Source organism: Ascidia mentula, chromosome 2 (genome assembly GCF_947561715.1).
Source record: "Ascidia mentula chromosome 2, kaAscMent1.1, whole genome shotgun sequence".
Taxonomy (NCBI): Eukaryota; Metazoa; Chordata; class Ascidiacea; order Phlebobranchia; family Ascidiidae; genus Ascidia; species Ascidia mentula.
The window spans coordinates 6,434,121-6,455,606 of record NC_138567.1 but is presented as its reverse complement, the minus strand read 5'-3'; the positions used below and the strand labels follow the sequence as shown (position 1 = coordinate 6,455,606).

Genomic DNA, 21,486 nt, shown 5'->3' with positions numbered 1-21,486 from the left:
GGACCCTTTTTTCTTTCCAGAACATTCTCATTTTCAGTTCCTCTTTTTATCACTAAACTGAGATATCAGATATACGACTAAACTGAGATTTTTAAATACATGCACCCAATTCGCGAAAATTCACATTGTATTTGAAGAGAAGCACGTGCCAAACAACGATCGCCATGTGCGACTAATTTCAAAATGACAATATTAACGGCAAATATGTGGATTTATAACTTGTTATTGCAAAGCATGATCAACGAAATGGTAAAGAAACCGTCCTGTTACACATGTCCATTATCATTGTATTGTAATTAAAAAGCACACATTTTTTTAAGTGCCGCATAGTTTGATCCCTTCAGTTTCTCAATCTTCTCGAAGAAGATGTTTTACATCTTAAGAGAACTGCAAACAAAATAAGCAATTCAATCACAAACGTACCAATACAAACTCAATAAAAATCTTCTGCCACAAACGTTGAGCTATCATGTTAATGAGTAACTACAAGGTCATGTTCTCCAAGAGTTAACAAACGGCCATTACAAACACTATTGGTTTTTGGTGAACAGGAAGGAAAATGCAATGCACTATAAGCATTTTTTCATGGTGTGCAGTTAAATTGGCATCAATTTATAGGGTAAAACCCTTTCAGTAAATATGTTTCTTATTGTAGCTCAGGTTAGAAAATCAACTGTACTAAATAAAAACTGTTGCCGACCGAGAAAGGGTGTAATAGCCATGCATAGTTTCAACTAGCTGTCCAAGTTTCACACAACAGAAATTTAAACAAAACACATGCTTTAGTTTTTAGAGTTCCAAGCCTTAACAGCTTTTGAAAGAAAGCAAGCAGTGCTCTGACATAAGAAATACATTCATCACCGAAGAAAAATTTTAACTCCTTTTCTTTACATAGTAATAAGTCATGACGATTGCAAATCCCACGCTCAGTGCAATCAATGTTGGAAGCCACCCTGATCCTTTGGGTCTTGTCTTTTCTGTGTACTCATTCTGTCATAAACAGGAACATAATAAGATTATTTGACTATAGTTAGTTATTGTTCTTATACACTTCACAACCACAGATGACTGCTCAGAAATTGCCATTCTTTTGATTGATATATATTATTATAACCTTGTGAGTACTCCCCCAAAAACTTAAACAAGTGAATCAGACTTTAAAGCATAACTACTCACAATCAGAACTTTTTCGGCTCCATGCCAAACTTTTAATGCAACCTTTTCCCCGGCATTGATGAAGAAATCAACTGCCTCCGCATGGGTCACATCCAATAATGAAACTTTGTTAATCTAAGCATACATTACACTGTTAACAAATATGCACCAAAACCGCATTGTTTAAAATGAATGCCATAACAAACAAACATATATTTCCTGACAGTTGTCAGTAACTAGACAATCATGAACACAATAAGCTGACCTCAATTATTTTGTCCCCTTCTTTTAACCTTCCATCTTGAGCTGCAGATCCATTGTCCCTTACTTTTGTCACAAATATTCCAGGGTCATTGGGCAAGTGTTGTTGATCTCTTCCACCTCTAATATTGAATCCCAATCCTAACAAACAAGATAAAATAGTTATGTTCTTACTGACAATCTTAAACAAGTCAAAGTAACAGTTACAGTTAGTAAGCATGGTCAATAACATGGACAACTATGATATACATACAAACGCAAGATAATCCTACCATTGGGCCCACGATGCAGTTCAAAATATTGATATTTTTCTTCTGCCATTGTGGCAACTATTGCTCAGCAATTTTTTTTTACAGATTTGGACACACACTGGTGACAAAAAAGCATTTATTCATAAATAAATTGAACAGACTTAGTGCAATGTTGTATGCCTCATTATTGTTTCTGAATAAATGAAACCCTACAGTGGTATTTTAAACGCTTTCAACGACTAGTTTGAAGCGTGTTGCTACAAGACTAGTTGGACGAGACATATTTTATTACTATTCCCAAAAATTGGCAATTAAATTTAAATAAAAGTAGAGTCCAAATAAATAGATTGCTATGCGAAAAAACGACTGCAACGCAATAGCCACAATCAGCAACAGGTCGTGCACGTACCAAACTGCTGACCAAGCCAACGCTCCATGAGAGTAGAGAGGACAGCTTAAAATAAATTTCATAGCATTGTTTCGTTAGTTTGATGAGAATGATATTGTAGTTTTCAAACGTGTCATTCATTTAAAAATGGTTTATTTTATTTCTCAAAGCAAAGGGACTGCTACCACGCAAATAAACTAGAAAAACGAAAAATAAAAAATGACAGCTCGCTGCGCATGTTGCATAAGTGACAATTAAACGCTCAAGAACAAAGGCACAATGTGAGAAACTCCACAATTGTGTGTGAGTGTGAAATCATAAGCACAGTCACGTCATAATAAGAATACTTTTGAAGACAAACGATTTAGAAAAACAGGCTAGAAAAACAAAAACGCAACAACAGCCAATGAAGTTTATTGAAACTTTTTGGGATTTTGTTATTTGTTAAATCACTACAAAGGGCAGTGAATTTTTTTTTTGTTTTTTACCATAGAAAACTGCTATAGCAAATTTGTAACAAAAGAAAAAAAGATTAGGCCGGCGCAAAAACGTGACGACAGCATATAGTCGTTCTCTGAGCAGTAGAGCGGGGGCAGTGCCAGTGGCAGAAGCTGCCCTGCTGCAGCGAGCGTTGCGGCACTTTATTGAGCGCTTTGTTTGATCTATGTCTTCTGTCTGAACTAGCGTTAATACAAGTTGTAATTTGGATGTGCACTAAGCAAGTCGTTATATATGCAAAAACTTTTTTACCACATGTCCAGTTTCAGTTATGTAGCCTAATGAACCAAGTATTATTGTTACAGAACATCCATTAACTTATAGTACCACTAGATACTGCAGCATTATGGACAATAACACTGTGGCAGCACTATGGCAAGAAGCTAATGCAATGTTTGATAAAACAACAAAGTTCATTGATGTGCAATGTATGGCATTAAAGCCTTGGCAGATTATATTTTACACAGTCATAACAATTTTTGTGACTTCATGGATTAACAACTTCCTATATGGCCATGAAAAAGGGGTCATGGAGCGCTTCAAACTAGGATTCTTCTTTCATGTAAAGAGGATGCCAGTCATCCGTTCAGTCATACAAAGTAAAATGAAGCCTGTCCTGAAAGAAGTTTCTGCACAGAAGCTGTTTCCTTTAAAAGCTGGAATGTCCTATCTCCAGGCCTTGCCCTATGAAGGAAAGTCACACAGCACCATCATCCGGGAGGTGGATGGTTACTTAGCATTGGATACTGTAGACTGGGCCAAAGGTAATGTTTCTGGGACAGTGTATGGCGGAGACCCGGTTCTAACCCATGTTGCATCAACCCTGTATCATAAATTTGCTTGGTCCAATCCTCTGCACCCCGATGTCTTTCCATCTTTGAGAAAAATGGAAGCAGAGGTAGTTCGAATGACATGTTCACTTTTTAGAGGTGATCCCACAACCTCATGTGGGTTTGTTACCACTGGGGGGACAGAAAGCATATTGTTAGCTTGCAAAACATACCGGGACTTTGCTTATTCAAATGGTATCACCAAACCTGAAATGATTATACCTCTAAGCGCTCATGCAGCGTTTGAAAAAGGAGCAGAATACTTCAAGATCAAACTAGTACATGTTCGAGTTGACCCTATTTCAAGAAAAGTTGACCTGCATGCAATGAAACGGGCCATTAACCGAAACACATGCATGCTTGTAGGATCCACTCCACAGTTTCCACATGGTGTATTGGATCCTATTGAAGATATAGCGGCATTGGGAAGAAAATACAAGGTACCTGTCCATGTTGATGCCTGCTTGGGTGGATTTCTTTTGCCTTTTATGGGTGAGGCTGGTTTCCCCATTCCAGCATGTGATTTTTCAGTGCCTGGTGTGACGAGCATTTCAGCTGATACTCACAAATATGGTTGTGCCCCAAAAGGCTCATCTGTAATTATGTACAGCACAACAGAGTTGGCACACCATCAGTATTTTGTTTCACCTGACTGGCAAGGTGGGATTTATGCAACACCTATGTTTGCCGGCAGTCGAAGTGGGGCAACTGTTGCAGCCTGCTGGGGTTCCATGGTTCATATTGGTCGAGAAGGCTACATAACACAAACAAGGAAGATTATATCAACTACCAGAGCAATTGAAAGCGGTTTGCGTGCAGTGCCCAACATATTTGTGTTTGGGAAACCAGAAATGTCGGTTGTTGCTTTTGGAAGCTTGGATTTTGATATTTTCCGCCTTTCTGGTGAACTGACGAAAAGGGGCTGGAATCTCAACTCACTACAATTCCCCCCAAGCATCCACATTTGCTGTGCTATGCCCCATACACAAGTGGGTGTGGCCGAGAGATTTTTATCTGATGTCAACGAGGCAGTGGCAACAATTATGCAATCTCCTAAATGCAAGCCGACAGGTGCAGGTGCTATCTATGGCTTGGCCCAGTCCATTCCCGATCGTTCCATCGTTTCAACAATTGCACATAGCTTTCTTGATGCGCTTTATGATACTTCACAGGAAACATGTGTTGGAAATGGGGATGCAATAGGTAATTAAATTAAATCAGACGAAAAATAATTATAGCTAGGCATTGCAAACTTGGGACCAGTCACATTTGTGCTGTGTGCATTCTACCTCCAAAATTCTATTTATGCTTCTGATTCAAAATGTCGATGTTTTTCGGGGAAGTTAGTTGACAATGTTAGCTTGAATGACATGGGGTGGTTAACGCTTGCTGATATATGGTCATATTATATGATGTATATATGTTTTTTCTGTTCCATTACACTATTTATTTATACATAATGTAATTTAAACACTATGTGAATAACTGAACAATATTTATGCAGTGTTTTCTCTTCTGTTTTATTGATTCTTTTCACTGATACAAATTCCTATTTGTAATTAAGAAGCAACAGATGTTACTAATGTTAACAGAAATAAATGAGGTCTGCACACAGCTGTCGCTACAAACTGGGTTTTTTTTTTGTGTCATTTGTCTGTCATTGACCCAATTTTTTTAGAAATGTCACAAAAAATAAAAGCCATTTTGGACACAATGTCCCAAAAGAAATTGGCTGGTAGATTATTCAAGTTGCTTACATTTTCGCGAACGAAAGTATTATGACGTAAATGACCAAAATAAATTGAAAATGTCCTAAATTTTTGCTGGCATTTCGGTCATTTGACAGAAATTTTTTAGTGAAAAAAAAAACCCAGGCTACAAATTGTATGGACACTGATAGCATTTCCAGACTTTTTTTAGCACAGAAATTTGTTATTGTGAATTTTTGCTTGGTGTTTACTTGTCTTCATGTAGTGTTTTGGAGTCTTAACTATTTTGTTTTCAATTCAATAAATTTAATATATATTATTGGGTACAATTCTCTACATGAAAGGCTTTTGAGCTTCACTTGAGAAATTGTTATGCTCTGGCAAAGAAATACTCCATATAAAAGTCTAGTCGCATGCACGATCCAAGAATTTTCGCTTTTTATATTAGACTTGTATTTAGATGGGGCAGTCAATGGCAGTCATGATAGAAATACGGAAATGCTTGTCATTATGTAACTGATGATGTTTTGTTCTTACACATCCCATGTACATTGTGATCAGAAAAGGATGTAACCATACTGGTCTTTGCTTGTTTTTCTTTTCAATTCTTTGTTGATGTGTTCTTTATAAGGCTGTTAGGTTTTCTCCCAATAAACAAAGAACAGCTTCCTGTTGTCGCTTGAAACAACATGATGACCTGTCTGTTGTGCGTTTTCCCACCAGTGGTTCGAAATTTTTGGTGATTTTATCTGTTACTTTGCCGGGAGCTTTGCACGTTGTTTGCTGTGGTCATGCGAGATTCTAAAAAGAGCCCAAACTCGTTTTTGACACTGATAGCTAAGTTGGAAAGATTATTCGCGAAATAGCGATAAACACACGCAAAAAAGATGGCTGCATTCCTTGGCATGTTCTGAGGTCACGCGCGCATCACCAAAACAAATATTTTTGCTGCACTTAATTACGTGGACTTCGATCCATACCAGTTTCCACTTGGCAAGCCACGGTTCGTTAACAGGCCTGAGTTTGACGACTTTGCTGCCGCCAACATCCAATCAAATTGAAGTAAATACGTTTACTCAGGGTTACACCCGGTTTTCAGGGGTTACTTTCGTCCCCAAAACATGATACAAAAGAGTGAGGCGCAGAACACCTGCTGGACGTTTACCGGTACGGCCTTCTATCTACTTGGACGTCTTGGGTTCATGTATTCTTTAATATACTGGTGGTTGCCGTTGCGCTATCGGATGTATTGCAGCAAGTAGAAACTAAATCAATAAATCGATTTTGCAGCAGCCATTAAAACAGTTGTGAACAAAATTCATTGTCATGCAAATCCTTTCTCGCGTTGAACTATCCACTACTATTGTAACGAAAGTTTACGTAGGCTCATACGTACAATACGTTTAAAAGCTATAATAGTCAATAAAGTTTTCCTTACTTGGCATGACCAAACAACAATCGTTTTTATTTTGTGTTGGTCCTGTGGTGCAACATTTACTTTCAAGGTGCAAAACTAGTGCTGTCATGTGTTGTTTTGCGTTCGCCTTGCGTAATAGCGTTTATAACTTTCATTGCTACAGATATCAAAAATAACATTTCGTGAAGCAACTCCTTTCTTTGCTAATAGTGATCTTAGATGAAACCTGAGCAATTATATAAGTTTACTACTCGCAGAAGGCATTTCTTAAGCAACCGCCCATCTTCACAGAATTAAGTGCAGATTAATTTTATGATTTATTCCCGTGTATGATTTATGAAGGATTTTAGAGTTCGAAATGACTGCGCATTGCGCGGTCTAATTGCATTTATTCGGGACAGTTTATCTACGCGAACGTCGTGTGGTTTCGTCGTGCTCTGCGTAAACCGCTTGGAGAAACTTGTAACTAATCCGTAACCGCTCGTGTAGGTATTCAAAAAATGTGATTGTGTCATTTCATACTTGCTATTACGACAGGAAAATAAATTACGAGTAAATAAAGGGGAATCCTTGCACCAACGTTTTGCCGTTAACCTGTACAACTGACACTTTGTTATCCTATGAAGATTAGCGACCACGCTTTATTTACTAGAAACTCATTGCCTCTATAAGACACCAACTGATTTTGGATTACAAAGTTTTTATCTGCATTAAAACAGTTTCTCAAAAATAGTCCGAGGAAAGATAAAAGTAAATTTATTTACACCCGGCTGCTGTTGCACAGTTTAATAGAAAGATATCTGACCGCAACAACGATTGCGCCAAATAGTTCACTATCTTTTCAGAGCAGACCTTGCATCTCCTTCATGAAAGAGTCGTAGGCGGCATCGGCGTTGGACTTAGCTGCCTTTCGCTTCTTTTCAGCCTTCTGTCTTTCTGCTTGCGTGGGCAACTCTGGCCCGGCACGAACAGGAGCACCGCGGCCTTTGGTTTCACGGCGAACGCGCAATGATGTGGGCATAAACCGCGTGGTGTCGCCCTTCGGGTTGGCCGTGAGCTGCGGTTTGGCGCTTATTGTCGCAGCTTGTGGCTCTTCTTCTTTGTCGGCTGCCGGGCGATGAATAAGACTCGGTGGAGCACTCAGAACATTAGGGTTTGGCATGAAACTAACACCCTGCTCCCCGCCCCTGTGGGAAATGCCTGGTGGAAGACCCGGGGGTACAGTAGGGGGTCGACCCGGTGGTGGACCAGGTGGCAGAATACCGGAGGGGTTTTGCATTATTCCTGGAGGCATTCCCGGTGGTGGACCTGGTGGAAGTCCAGGTGGAGGGCCCGGAGGTCTTGATCTATCTTTTGCATGTTCATTTGTTTCCTCTTTGTCTTCATCATCATAGTCTGTGTTTTCTGGAGGAGCTGGTACAGACTGTCCAGCCAGTTTTAACATCATGGCCTGCAGTGGGGTGATGTTGGATGGCAGTGGTTTCGTGGTCTCCTTATCCTTGTCATCGTCAGCAAACCGAACACCTCTTCTGCTTGGTCTACGACTGCTTCCAGCATCATCATCTGATAAATGATCTATGGACAAAATGTTATATTATAAAAAACAAACACCAGATATCGGAGGCACAAGCATACTGACCTATATCTGCCTCATCATCGTCTCTATGATGAAATTCTTCTTCGTCATCATCGTCCGCTCTCCGGTCATCGCCACCGAGGAACTCCGGACCTTCTTCAGGGTCATATGGCATATCCTCCATCACTCCACCTAACCACATCAAATTCAACATAACTTTTACTGAAGGCAAGGATTATTAAAATGTTTGTATTATGAAGGCGATTATATAATACCTGATCGAACTGAATGCATTGGAATTCCAGGTATAACTCCTGGTTTTACCCCACGAACAAATCTAAAAAACAAGGAAATTTATTTTGAAACACGTTTTTTTTATAGCTGGGATAACCTTAAAAATAAACCTTCTTTTTTTGACTGTTTGTTTCCAATCAAATTAGTAATAACATTGCATCACTACATAAACCCTACATGCACAAAATTTGGGACGTTATTTAATAGAATCAATTTTATTACTCACACTTTTTTGGATGGTGGGAAACCAGGTGGTGGCCCAGGAGCCAATTTTTTCCCTGCAAGTGCAGGTGGTAGGCCACTAGGTGGCCCAGGGGGCATTTTCTTTAAAATTCCCTGAGGTTTTAGTCCTGGCAGTGGGATGTCTTGAAGTTGCGGTGTGGCAAAGGGGGCATCAGGCAAGGGAATTGCGCCAATTTCAACCTTCTGTGCATTCTGTACAGACTCATAGTAATTTTCTTTTTTCTTTCTATTTTGTTTGTACGCTTCCACCATTAACTTAAATTCTCTGCCACGGCTCGGTTCTTCTTTAAAATAAAAGTCCACAATTCGTATCAGGTTTTCCAGTAGTTTTCTTCTCTTGTCTTTTATTACCTGCAAAGTCATACATCTGGTTAACCATTGAAGCTTGTATTTAACATATACAATATCGGCATTTGATTGCACAACTAGCTCTAAAAATCTATGTACACCTTATTTAAAATTAGTACAAAATATTTTTCCTAATCTTCCACATTTTACTCGCAAACTAATACATTTCTACATGTAAAAGCTTGGCCAGTCTGTACAACAAATTGCTTTTTAATTAGAAGTGTTTATGGTTTGGATTCACAAGATGCTAAGTCAAGACACCTTAACAGAATTTGTCGCACTTGATATAAATACATTTAACACAACATATACTGAGATAGTAAGGTTCACAGGCTTGGCAGCCAAGGCATATTGAGATAGCCTATCAACAAAATGTTTTGTAACCTTTTCATTGTATTGATTGGTGTTTGATGGATTCAACTCCATGTCATCGAGTGATTCAAGTTCGGTAATCATTAGCTGGGGGTCTTTTGTTTTGATAACAGCTTGACGAACAGCCAAGCGCTGTTTTTTGTTTTTCTTTAGTTCGCGTCGTCTTGCCTCTTTTCTCGCCTGATCCGTTGGATTCATGAACTTTCCACCTTTGGTGGTACTGGTTGCTCTCCGACCCATTTTGTATGTTACTTCAGGATTGCGTTAATCCAATGTATGACACAAAAATGATTAAAATAGTGAACTCAAGTAATTCACATCCCACAAGCTCTTACACGCAGTCACGCTTGGCTGCACATTTTCTTACGCATTCAGTCATGACTGAAATAACCTCACAGAAATATTATTTTGGTTTGGGTTGCGTATTTCACAAATCACTGTTTACAATTATGCCGACAGAAGTGTTTTGATTTGCCATAAATAAATGTAATCATACACTACGCAATTAAATTAAAAACGTTTAAAAAATATCTACCTCCAAAACTTTCCTCTTTGTTTGCAACTGTGTCGTCACACAGAGCCATTGGAGCGTTAAGAACAAAACAAGAAGTTGCATGTGCAACGTTTGCAAAAATAATGTATTTTAGCAAGTATTCTACGTTTTGTTTGGTGTTGCTGTTTGTGACAATAACTTGCAAAGTGGGGTTTTGCAATCAACTGGAAAAGGATCCTTCTTTAGCCAAGCGTGCTTTCATAACAGTCTCGGTCAAAGAAAGAAAAGATCGCAAGATTTGTTCCTACACTGGTACGCCATTTTCTCAAACCAATGTTCTACCTCTTATGGTCGAAGGCGAATACGCAAATATTGGAGCCAAGAAAAGTGTCAATGGATACTTGCATTTGGTTGGTAATCATACTATTATTGTAATTGCTGCTATATTTCAAATTGCAAATAATATGTTTGTTTAATCATGTAATGTAATTAAACCATCTAAAGTTGTGTTTCTATATGTGTTCATTTGAATGCTCATTTTATTTTAGCTACTTGATGATGACAGCAAAAAGTGTCCTCAGCAGCATAACAGAAACTGGATTGGAGTGGTTTTAGCCGGTAATGTGCATTTAAATATATTTACAAATTTTGTTGTATCTTCTGTTGTCATTGTTTGTTTCATGTTTTACCATTGCAAAATTGTTCACAGATTCACCTCAAACAGATAACAGAGGCAACAAGTTCACAGAAAGTAATGCAGAAGGGCCTTCAAATTCAAAATCTTTGATTGACCATGTTAAAGATTTCATGCTGTTTGGTGCGTCTGCATTAATTATCATAACAAAGAACCTACATTCTGCTAAAGAGGTAAGAAATTATACAAGAATGGCAACAGTTTTCCAGGAAAGTTACCGACACTTTTTGTGCCCTTGTGTTTAGCTGGATGTGCCACAAGTTTTCACGAAACCTGTTCTTATCATTAAAGGAGTGGAAAACATGACAAAAATACTTCAGCTCTTTTCACTACAGCTGAGCAATTTGCACGTCAAAATTCAACATAACATCAGTTTCTACAGTGTAGTGGTAAACACCTATTGCCAACTTAGGTTTTACATAACTTGCTGTACGCATGTTGTTCATATTTTAGGGGTCGATAGGCACATTAACCCTGTGGTCTGCATGTGGTAGATCCACAGCTGGTGCTTATCACGAATGGCAAGGAACTGTGTGTATGGGAAGCAAAAACAATCCACCAGACTCTAAAGTGTGGAATACATCTGGCATGGTGGCATCTGTACTGCTTTTTGCCATTATTCTCAGAATGGGATGGGTGGTATTTCATGCAAATTTACCACTTTACACTTATCATGATGTGAGTATGTTACACTCTTTAATGGCATGTCACAAGTACATATTGTTGCGTAACCATTTCAACAAAGTTTTAATTACGATACATTAAATGTTGACCATGTAATACTGTTTTTTTTTACCAGGTATCTTTGCAAGAAATGACTGAGACAACTTTAAAAAACATGCAAGTGCAGATTTATCGGTGTAGAACAAGAAAAGGGCGTATTAGAGAATTGTTCGGTCACACTACAAAGCAGGATTCCAAACGTGGAAGTGAACGCTGTGCAATCTGTCTAGACAACTACTATTCTCTGCAGCGTTTGCGTGTGTTGCCGTGCAACCACCGTTTTCATGTGACCTGTGTGGATCCATGGTTGCTGGCCAGAAGGACTTGTCCTTTGTGCAAATATGATATACTAGGTAAGTTAGGGTTGTGTAACATGTTTGCCTGCTTAAATTGTTACCTCAACACTTTAAATCTTGTTCATTTTTTTCAGAAAATGTTCTTTTGCAAGCTTCCTGATTGGACTATTACATGTTTTCCACATACACTTTACCTTATTCTTTATTCTATTCCCCTTTCTTCCTTTCTTTTTATTTGACTGCTAAATTAGCTGTGCACTTATTAAACAATTGTTTATGCTCAAAAAAGTAGCACAAACATAACTATATTTATCAAGGATGTAGCAATAAAATCTCTTCCTCACTAGTCAGTTGATGGTAAACAATATCAAAAGCCTAACCTCAACCTTAACAATTATAACTTTAGCTGCATGTAGTAAAATTAGTTTATCATTTGAAATATGAAGTTTTACTGATGATGTTGTAACAAACGAAAGTGCGATAAACCATTTACATAAAAACTTAAACAAAAATTCTTTTCATATAGCAGCAGCAGCATGTGATGCGGCTTCTACTCGCTTTATTTCCATAGTTATCTGGCTCAAATCTTGGATGAACATTTGAATCTAAAATACAAGTGCAATGCATGAGTACTCTGTTGAAATGTATTGTTTTCATAGTTGACAGATTGTGTGGTAACTCCACTACCTTTTCAAGTTGCAGGGCAGTGTTTTCGAGAGGCACAGTGGCTTGCTGTTTCAGGTGCTTATTTACAAGCTGGAATAAGTTGTGAGTGGCTATCTTTATTCTTCCCAGCAGAAGTGTTTTCTTGGCTGCAGTGTTCTATTTCACAAAGTAATATGTTTATTTTGTAGTTATTTAAAAACTATTTTATGCAGGTGCTGAACAAAAATGTTTTTTATCCAAATTGGGAGGCAATATTGGACGTAGAAAGCTTTGTTTATGAAAAAATAAAATAAAAAGAAGAAAATAGCAAGAAACGAGTGCAGTGGAATCTGTTTCTACTTTTGTTAAAAGTATTGCCATCTAAGTGCAAACTGTATAACTACTATTTGTTTTACACACAATTTTATTGCAGCCAGTAATACCTGGATGTGGGTCCATTTGCTTTCCCATTTCACTGCCTTGCTTTGTGCCTGGTCAAGTCTGGTTTGAAGCTGGGCAAGCTGGTTGTTGTAATACAAAATCTCATTGTTTTTTTCTTCCGTGAACTTCACCAGTCTGCCTTTTTCTTTTTCGATTGCATCTTGATTTTTTTGATCCCGCTCCAATAAGTCCTACAACCAAGGTAAGTATAAAAAATAGAAAAAAGTTCAAAATTTGGATTCTTTATAATTACAATGTGTGTGGCAACCAGGGTGTCATATCTGGAGATGATTTCCCTTATTTCGCTAAACTCATCAGTTGACTCCTGTACTCGCTCCATGTATTTTTGAAATATTGAGTTTTTCTCCAACTTTTTCTGATAGCGGTCACGCTCCTTTGACAGGTCGTCAATTTCATCTTTTAATCTGTGGTGAAAAAACATGCAATATTTGTGCTCTAACACACTTGTAGGCAAGTTTTAAACCTAAATAGTGAAAATAGTTCAAAAAGAAGGTACAACTTGGTTTACATATGTACCTTTCAATGTCTTTTTCTTTACCCTTGCGCAATTCTTTTTCATCTTCTGTCTTTTTGTCTGCACGAGCTCGTTTTGAGTCATTTTCTTTTAAAAATTTATCAAATTTCAGTAAAGACTCTTTAAGCTGGTGTTCTTTTCTTTCAAGTTCTTCTCTGCGTTGTTGTAAGCTTTCCATTTTCATTTGGAATTCCTGTCAATGTATTGTGTACATACATTACAAGACAGATTTCTTGTTACACAACTGGCTACCATGGTTAGGCAAAATGAAACAATGGCAAAAACGTCAGATTGGAAAGTTTGCAATTCACAAAGGAAATTGTTATCGGTAACTGTTGGCTGCATTTGGAGAATGATTTGTTTACATTGTTGCATTAGATAGTAAATTTTTGCATATGACATTTTTAGTATATATAAAACAAAGAGAAACCTCTTTTTGAGCCGCAAGTGCTTGTTCCACCTCAGCCATCTCTCTTCTTTTTTCCAATAATCTTGTGGCAGGTGTGAGATGGTCATCTTCTCTCTCCGGCATTTTACTGTCAATAAACACATATTAGTTTTTAGCATGGTTTATCAGTTAACAGCAATTTAGCAATTGAAGTCCAAATATAACTTACACAAGGAGCTTATCCTCGAATGTGCTGCGGAAATAATCCTCGAGGTTCACCGTCATCTTTAGATGCTATGTATTGTAATGATAAAACGAAAAGAAATTCGAAAATCTTTGCTAATGCGATACAGTTATATCAATACACTCTTCAATCGATTGCACACAATTTGGTGAACATTTTTCCCAAACTGTAAACAACAAAAGTGAGCGAGTGTACAAAATATCCATTGCGGTAAAATAGTTGATCAAGATATTGGGTTACAAATTACTTTGATTTAAAATACTAAATACTTTTTAACACTATAACGTCAATAATGCAAACAAAATTATGTTTTGCTGCACGTGGTTATTTTAATTTTTTTGTATATGTAAAAACAACGACACTATGCGGGTCGCATTTAAGCCAAAATTGTTGCCAGGGCAACAACGCAGCGGTGTCCAGTCGCACACAAAAATATAAATATTATTTTTGTGGCATGAAGCCAGGGGGTATTTCATATAATTTAACCAATTGACTTCATAATATTTGCTGGTTTTGTTTTGAGTTGAATAATTTTTCGACTGTGTTACAATGTTGTGCTTCTGACGCTTAAAGTTCGTATTTCGCGTCACGGTTGTCCATGCTTTGATAACGCAGCGCCGAATTTGCGTGATGTTTGCGCGTTTTCATTTAAAAAGTTTCCACGTGCATGAACACCTTTTCCGCGGCCCCAAAGTTTTATATAAATCGTATATATTTAATGCACCAGACAGTCAGTTTGTAATCAGAAAAGTAGAAACATTGGGAACTCGGAATTTAGACATGTTTGTATGAGACGGGCCAGAAGGCACTGTTAGCGTAAACTACTCGCATGAACTTGACAAACTCTGTGGAATTGTTGATTGTCGGTGTCAAAGAGGAAAATCTTGTGGTTGTGTTTGCGTGTAAGCGTTTAGAAATTTGATTTTGATCGGTTACATTTTGCCGGACTCTATAACCTTCATGGGTTTATCAGTGTCCATGCCATTTTATTTCTATTGTGTTGTTTTTTGGCGCAATATGCACATGGTTTGATTTGCACAAGAATTCATGTTCCAATATTGATTAAACAATGCAAATGGATGCAAATAATCTACGAATGATAATTTGCAAAAGAACAAGATATTATTTACGAGCCGGTGGTTTCCATAAGGTTTGTGTTTGAAAAGTCTGACAAAGATAAGACTTCCAAATGCAACTGCACTTTATATCGTTCCAAATGTTTTGTATACTGAGGAAAACGTTAAATGCGTCATCGCGGGGTTAGTTTTAGGTCAAGTAAAGGGACCAATTCAGTCGCAATCAACCCTTCACAGAGTACGACCCTGCTTATTGCTCCATCGCATTTTATTTTCAGCTACTAGTTAAATATCATGATATTGCAACACGCTGGCTGGGATAATAAGAGCATTGATCCCACAAATGACCAGATTTGGTTATTAACGTTCGGGACCCTCTGTGCCTTGTATTAAGGTTGTTGCGACCTGTATAATACATATTAGCCTCAAGTCGGGTCTTAACAATATAATTTATGATCGATGGAAAATCTTATTTAATTAACGCATTTGACATAAGATCGCACGTGAGTTCTAATTGTTGTGTTTTCGTAACTTGAATTAAATTGAAAACTTTTTATTTACAATGAACAATTTGGGATCCGAAATTAATACACGCAATGGTACCAACGCCAAACTGAGTGAATTTACGCCCGAACGCTCAGACAGAATTGAACAGAACCAAAAGAACCACTATTACCCCTACTGATTCACACAAGCTACACACATAACACACGTTATATAAAGCGGAGAACAAAGCAAATTAACAGTCAACAGAGATCATAGAAAGCAAAGGTCAGCGGTAAAGGACAGTCACATGGGAAAACTTAAAGTCTCTAAGCGACCAAACCAAACACTTTCAAACTAGCTACTAAATCACTTGAGATTAACATGATGCCAAAACAGCTGTTAAACCATATCACACAAAGGACACAAATCACGTGAATGTACAACCGTTGTTATCGCAACACTTTGAAATGAAACACATTTGACAAGACGGCCTGGGAATGCCCACAACTCAGTGGAAAGAGATTCCGAACAATGGCAAACTGACCATGCAACCGAAATCCATAAATGCAAACGTTGAAATGTAGCGTAAAATTACGTTACAAAGGTCCTGCGTTGTATTAGGGTTTGCCTTCTCGTCCAACGCATTCCATTCCAAAGCGTACAGGTGCGGTCACTTTCCCACGCAATCCAATCCCGCTTTTCACACGGTTTTAATTTCCACGCGATGTGTCCGGTCTTGTTTAAACTGTTCGTTTCCCCAGCGACTTTCTCACGCTATGTTGTCATGATCAATTAACTGTTTTTAACTGACCCGCAAAACGGTTTTAGCCGTCTTAAAGGTGCCAGTTTCCGTGCGTGAAAAGCACGTCCCTGTTTTGGGGCAATTTTTGTCCTTTGTTGTTACGTGTTTACGTAAAATGACATTCAAGATATTATGAACATTGGTCACAAAACAGTCAGATTACGTCTTTTGAATATTCTGAATGTATCTCTTGATTCGACTTGAATACAGTATTAAATAGGTATACAGGGGTATGCGTATTTGTCAAAGCATCTCATTTCAAATGTATAACAGCGGTTGTTTTCTCACGTTATTCGATCTAGTTTGTAGTGTGATATTACTTTTCAAACGCTATTATAGTTCCCACGCGACATTTGTGTTCTCACGCGATTCATTAGCCAGACAAAAAGTGTCGCCTTAGAGAAGTTGGGTTTCTCCTGTGAAAAGTCCATCATTGTCTTTGGGTACTTGTCTTTCTTTTGTTAACTGTTTCCTGACCGTTAGTCTTTGAACTGTCCAGTCTTGTGCTCGCACGAGATGCTCCTGGTTTTGTTTGCTTAGCACAGCAGTGGCCAAACTGCGGCTCTTTGAGCCTTTGATTGCGGCTCTTTAATGAATTAGCATTGATGAATTGACATGCATTTTCCCGGTCTTGGCGAGTTAACGTCATATCAGCCTAATTTCAAACATCTTGCAGCCCAGGTGGAGACTCACAGTATCACCACGCAGCACTAACATTAATCAATAGCTGCACTTCGCTGTGAGTGAATAAATTCGTATTTTTTATTGTGTTTGTGTTGTGGCTCTTTTGAAACTGGATTTTGTTATATGCGACTCGAGCATGAAGCAGGTCTGGCCACCCCTGGCTTAGCATGTAATTGATTGCTCGCACGCGATTTCAACGCGACCTGTCCATGCAGTGTCGTTTAGCGACTGTGCGTTTCCCGCGGAATCGTTGTCGCGCAACTCCTAGAAATTTTGGTTCCGCTTTGGTTTTCGAGTACTTGTTTGTCATGATAAAAGGCTGCTGACCATTAGGTTGGATGACAATCTTTCTTTGTTGTCATTTCAAACCGTCAAATGTATGTTAACCGTAAGCCTTTATACAATCCTTTTCCAGAACTCTTAAACCGTCTCTTTCCCGTGTATATAAAGTGATTAAACTTCCTTATGTAACTCACTTCTTTGCTTAGCTTAACACTTCAAATTTTAACTCACTGTACTCGTATATCGGATTGTGTAGTTATTAATACGTGTGTCTATAATGTGTCAACTGATCTTCATAAAAAAATATAAATATCAGGTTTTTAGTTAAAGTCAGGTTAGGAATCAAACAAAAGAACTCGTGTGCGACTTTATTTCAAGTGTACAGATCAGAAAGGATATTCTTACCAATTGTTCATTACTTCATTAACGTTCGGAATCTCTTAATTCGACTTCTACGGTATATAGATTTACGGGGATATGCGCATACGTCAGAGCATCTCATTTCAAAATGAAAGGTCAATTGTGTTTTGACCCACGGTTGCTACGCGATAAGTGTCCAGTCTTGTTTGTAATGACGAGTTTCACTTGGCATTTTGATTCGATATACTCATGTATGTTATAAGTGTATTATGTTCACAAAAAAATAGTTTCGTAGTTTCACATCAGGTTTTCAAATAAAGTCAGTCAAGTTAGGAAACACAACGATTAGAATTGGCGTGCGACCTGATTTGCTAGTTGGCTTGTTTTACTCTTAAATACACTTTGATTCCAATCGGCGGTTTGTTTGGAACTTAACCAGCCCACTTCCTTTTTTCGGTGCGAGACGTCAGCGTATTATTGCACTAAATCCTTTCGTGCCGAGAGGACCTCTTAATCAACTCTTGTCCAGTTCCGCTACATACTGACGCGATTGGTTGCTGGACACAGGCTGGGTTACTATGCAGGCTGTTGTGACGAAACAGGAAGAGGTGGTGGAAACAGGTTGGAACGAGAACTCAGTGTGTTGACTGCCGACTTACGAAATCACAGTAGTAGTTATGAGAGTGAAACACGCACTAGGTGATTTACTTTCATATATTTTTGTTATTATTTCTCTGTTGGACAATGATTTCTGGAGACCTTGGAGTAGTATAGTTCATTGCGCGTTACCGTGTGGCTTGTTTACCATTCTCGGCCTAAGCTTGTTATCCGTTAATTGGCCTTGTTGGGCCCAAAATCGGGCTAGCCGAAGGTTTCAAACTACATAGTAAACAAAATTATGATAGAGGATACAAACGAATATAATCAATAGAATCAAGTTAAGTAATGTCAAGAATATATTTAAAGCTATTGTCTTTCTGCGCTTCCATGGCAATCATGATTGTTTCTTGTGGATTGTTTAGTGCATAACTTTTTCTAATATTTAAATCACTTCTATACGAAAAGTGATCGTATAAAATCAACTAAAGTAAACCCATCTCTCTATTGAAAATTTGTATACTTTGAATCTCTTATTTTCTATATGGCCAACAAAGACTCAGTAACAGATTTTATAACAATACCTGCTAGTAATCCTAAGTCGGTTGTTTGGCGTTGAATACATGCATCAACGGTATCGCTTATTCAAATAGAATCTATTTTTTTCGAATTCAATCATGACTCATTGCAAGCATGGCACAAGGGTGTACCTTAAATATGAAACCGTACATTGCAATCATACTCGGTGTCATCGTGATGTCGGTGTCGGCGCTTGTTTTCTCAGTAACTATACGTCCACCATCTGTCCGACCGTATATCTATCGGGTCGTTTTTTTTCAAGTGTCTCCCGCTGCTTTGCGACCAGCAGTTTATTCGTTTTAATCAACGGGCTGTGGACCGCACATGCCCGCGGTGGAGATCATAACACAAAGTAATCCCTAGCCAAGCCACCCCCATTTCCTAATCCCAGTTCCACACGCAGTATAATTGTTCGAAAGTTTTAGGGGCAAAGGGATTGCGAACGAACGGCATCTGCCGCTTTGAAACAAAAGAAATGAATTAGGTCGATTCGGGCCAAAGAAATTCTTTGATCATGAACGAGTGCAAGTGCACGAACAGAAACTATATGGTTGAACGCTAGAACCCACAAATTATTTGTCAACTTGTAATCCAGTTCTTCGACTATAAATGTTACGTCACAATCAGTCTAAAAATGCAAATCAATCGTGACCCATCTCATATGTAATGGCTTATGTCATATACCTTGTGTGTATATAGCTTGAGCAAGAGGGCTCTGCAATGCACAATATGTTGTGGAGGCGATGGTCGACTTTATTGTGTTTCAGGAAACGAATGTAAACTTTCGTGCTATGGGATATTAAACGCGTATCCTGTTTTGATTGCACTTTACTGACTATATGTATACAAATTATTTAAATATTGACCACAGAAGTCTAACGTTTTCCACTGTATAACACTTTACGTCAGAGAGTCATAAGCAGTAGAAGGCAAAAAAGAATCAGAACTGTAGATTTATATTTGTATTAGTTAGCATAATGTCTTATGTTGAAAGTGTTGCCTCACCGATCCAGAATTAGCCGTTGTTGACGCCCATTTGTGTAAGTTCAAATGAACCATTTCTTCTGTATCACATTAGCCTATAGTTTGAGGCATTACAAACAATTAAGGTGACTGCGGGGACACAGAAACCTTATGACAGGTTATTGCCTGCAAAGCGAAACTATTTTATGAATCCAGTGGCTTCCCGACGAGGGCAATGGATGTTGGCAACCCTGTTCGTTTTTAGCAGCGCACAGTAAGTTTTGAAGTTGTAAATATGGCATTTTTCAAGCCTGTTGCTATCGCAGTTGCACTTCAAACTTGCGACACATTTGACCTCATGTTGTGGCACTTTTGAAACGTTATTCTTTGTGTGCGATAAGACCGCACGAATGCTTTGTGTGTCACATTAAAAAGTGCTGTCTTCAGCTTCCCGATTCAGCAAAAGTTGCCAAACGCCCGAAGGGCATTTTCTTATCTTTGGACAGCGCTGTGCTAACTTGTAATTCGCCTGATTGCCAGTTGTTGTGCTGCAGTAGCCTCGCAAAAGAGGACAATGAGGTCTTTGATGCGGGTATAGCTTTTGTTTTCTTGTCGGGTAAAATGAAACCGTTTTTCTAACAAAAACAGGTGTTTTTACCATTATCAAAGAATTCAAATATATAAACCTGCCGTAATATTTTACATGTACAGTAGTCACGAAAACATCAGTACTACTGTTTTATGTGCTAAACTCGTCATATAATTTTCTATTGCATATTCGTCACTCCGTTGTAGTGTATGTCGTAGAAGTTTTACATTTCAACGTTTAGGTACCGTAACATCTCATTAATGGAGATTCGTTGGTGCGCTTGGTGTGGAATTTCGCCTAATCAGACGGCAATTATAACCTGATACTCGACCGTAGGCCAAGGAATGCTGTAATCGAACCAGCGCGATTGCTGAACGCTTCTAGGAAAAGCTTTTAGCCGGTCACTTCGTGGAAGTCGATTGGAATTCGCCTAGTTACAACAAAGTAGGCTATGTAAGGCATTCACACCTGCAATGTCGAAGTTCTTTCTGTGACGTAAGAACACTCCCCTGACTTCGTATGTCAAGAAATTTCGAACCAAACAACTCTGCTACCTTTAATTGCCATATATAATGACGAAAGAAAATAACAGCACTTACTACGGAACACGATGAAGCAACGGCGTTTATAGTAACACTCATTGCTGTCCCTCAGTTTGCTTCTTATGTATCTATAGTTCTCTGTCTTGTCTTATGGACGCGAAAATAACTTTGAGTGTTTATTTAATTATTCGACTGTGGTTTGTATGACATTAACAACGGAGTCGTTACTATTATTTCCACGAGAAACCTATACTACTTATAATGGGGCCATAAATCCACAAATCCCAAATTAAAAAACGGTCCAATTGTGGTTGGTCAATGCTTGTGCAACAAAACTTCTCAAAACATTCGGCGAATATGAACAACATATATAACTTGTACACCCACCAGCCGTTTGCAAAAGACTGTCATGTGTGCAAAGGTCGGCCATGTTTTCATTGGATTTGTTGGATACTTTTGAGTTGTCACTTTGACAATTTACCTGACATTTTAACTTTGAAGGCAAATGTCAACTTTATACCTATGCGTGGGAGACGTCGGTTTGATGCCGGAAACCTATTTTGAGATACACTGGTATGCGGCGTTACAAAGCTGATATTCTCTTGGTTTTCATTTGCCCAAGAAGCATTATTCCTTATAAAAATTGTCTTTAATCAATACTAACATAAAAAATGGCATCACTGCGTTCGGACGGTTCGAAATTATGACATGTCGTACATGTAATG

The 21,486-nt window shown here is 38.3% G+C and overlaps 5 protein-coding genes across 7 annotated transcripts; 2 read left to right on the top strand and 3 right to left on the bottom strand.

The window, feature by feature from the left end:
• Window positions 1-109: 109 nt before the first annotated feature.
• Window positions 110-1,806, bottom strand: LOC145889364 (synaptojanin-2-binding protein-like). 3 transcript variants are annotated; one of them, XM_082980309.1, is made up of 5 exons: window positions 1,689-1,806; window positions 1,421-1,557; window positions 1,177-1,290; window positions 862-990; window positions 110-387 (listed from the first exon to the last, which is right to left on the bottom strand). In XM_082980309.1, exons 1-4 carry the CDS (start codon window positions 1,735-1,737, stop codon window positions 874-876), a joined length of 417 nt encoding a protein of 138 aa, XP_082836435.1. In that variant the 5' UTR covers window positions 1,738-1,806; the 3' UTR covers window positions 110-387; window positions 862-873. The 3 variants fall into 3 exon arrangements, with proteins under 3 accessions (XP_082836435.1, XP_082836437.1, XP_082836434.1); XM_082980311.1 differs by having other exon boundaries at window positions 892-990; XM_082980308.1 differs by having other exon boundaries at window positions 110-990.
• Window positions 1,807-2,862: 1,056 nt separating this feature from the next.
• Window positions 2,863-5,599, top strand: LOC145888914 (sphingosine-1-phosphate lyase 1-like). Its single transcript, XM_082979784.1, has 2 exons — window positions 2,863-5,003; window positions 5,258-5,599. Exon 1 carries the CDS (start codon window positions 2,900-2,902, stop codon window positions 4,592-4,594), a length of 1,695 nt encoding a protein of 564 aa, XP_082835910.1. The 5' UTR covers window positions 2,863-2,899; the 3' UTR covers window positions 4,595-5,003; window positions 5,258-5,599.
• Window positions 5,600-7,249: 1,650 nt separating this feature from the next.
• On the bottom strand, window positions 7,250-9,681 carry LOC145889252 (WW domain-binding protein 11-like). The gene is made up of 5 exons (XM_082980171.1): window positions 9,355-9,681; window positions 8,606-8,973; window positions 8,361-8,422; window positions 8,149-8,277; window positions 7,250-8,084 (listed from the first exon to the last, which is right to left on the bottom strand). Exons 1-5 carry the CDS (start codon window positions 9,580-9,582, stop codon window positions 7,351-7,353), a joined length of 1,521 nt encoding a protein of 506 aa, XP_082836297.1. The 5' UTR covers window positions 9,583-9,681; the 3' UTR covers window positions 7,250-7,350.
• A 267-nt stretch (window positions 9,682-9,948) lies between these two features.
• On the top strand, window positions 9,949-11,823 carry LOC145888886 (RING finger protein 215-like). Its single transcript, XM_082979757.1, has 7 exons — window positions 9,949-10,245; window positions 10,384-10,453; window positions 10,545-10,702; window positions 10,775-10,918; window positions 10,983-11,207; window positions 11,329-11,605; window positions 11,683-11,823. The coding sequence occupies exons 1-7, from the start codon at window positions 9,979-9,981 to the stop codon at window positions 11,706-11,708; spliced, it is 1,167 nt and encodes a 388-aa protein (XP_082835883.1). The 5' UTR covers window positions 9,949-9,978; the 3' UTR covers window positions 11,709-11,823.
• A 200-nt stretch (window positions 11,824-12,023) lies between these two features.
• On the bottom strand, window positions 12,024-13,958 carry LOC145888887 (coiled-coil domain-containing protein 42 homolog). The gene is made up of 7 exons (XM_082979758.1): window positions 13,787-13,958; window positions 13,600-13,705; window positions 13,172-13,362; window positions 12,888-13,059; window positions 12,637-12,825; window positions 12,236-12,370; window positions 12,024-12,153 (listed from the first exon to the last, which is right to left on the bottom strand). The coding sequence occupies exons 1-7, from the start codon at window positions 13,840-13,842 to the stop codon at window positions 12,067-12,069; spliced, it is 936 nt and encodes a 311-aa protein (XP_082835884.1). The 5' UTR covers window positions 13,843-13,958; the 3' UTR covers window positions 12,024-12,066.
• Window positions 13,959-21,486: the final 7,528 nt, after the last annotated feature.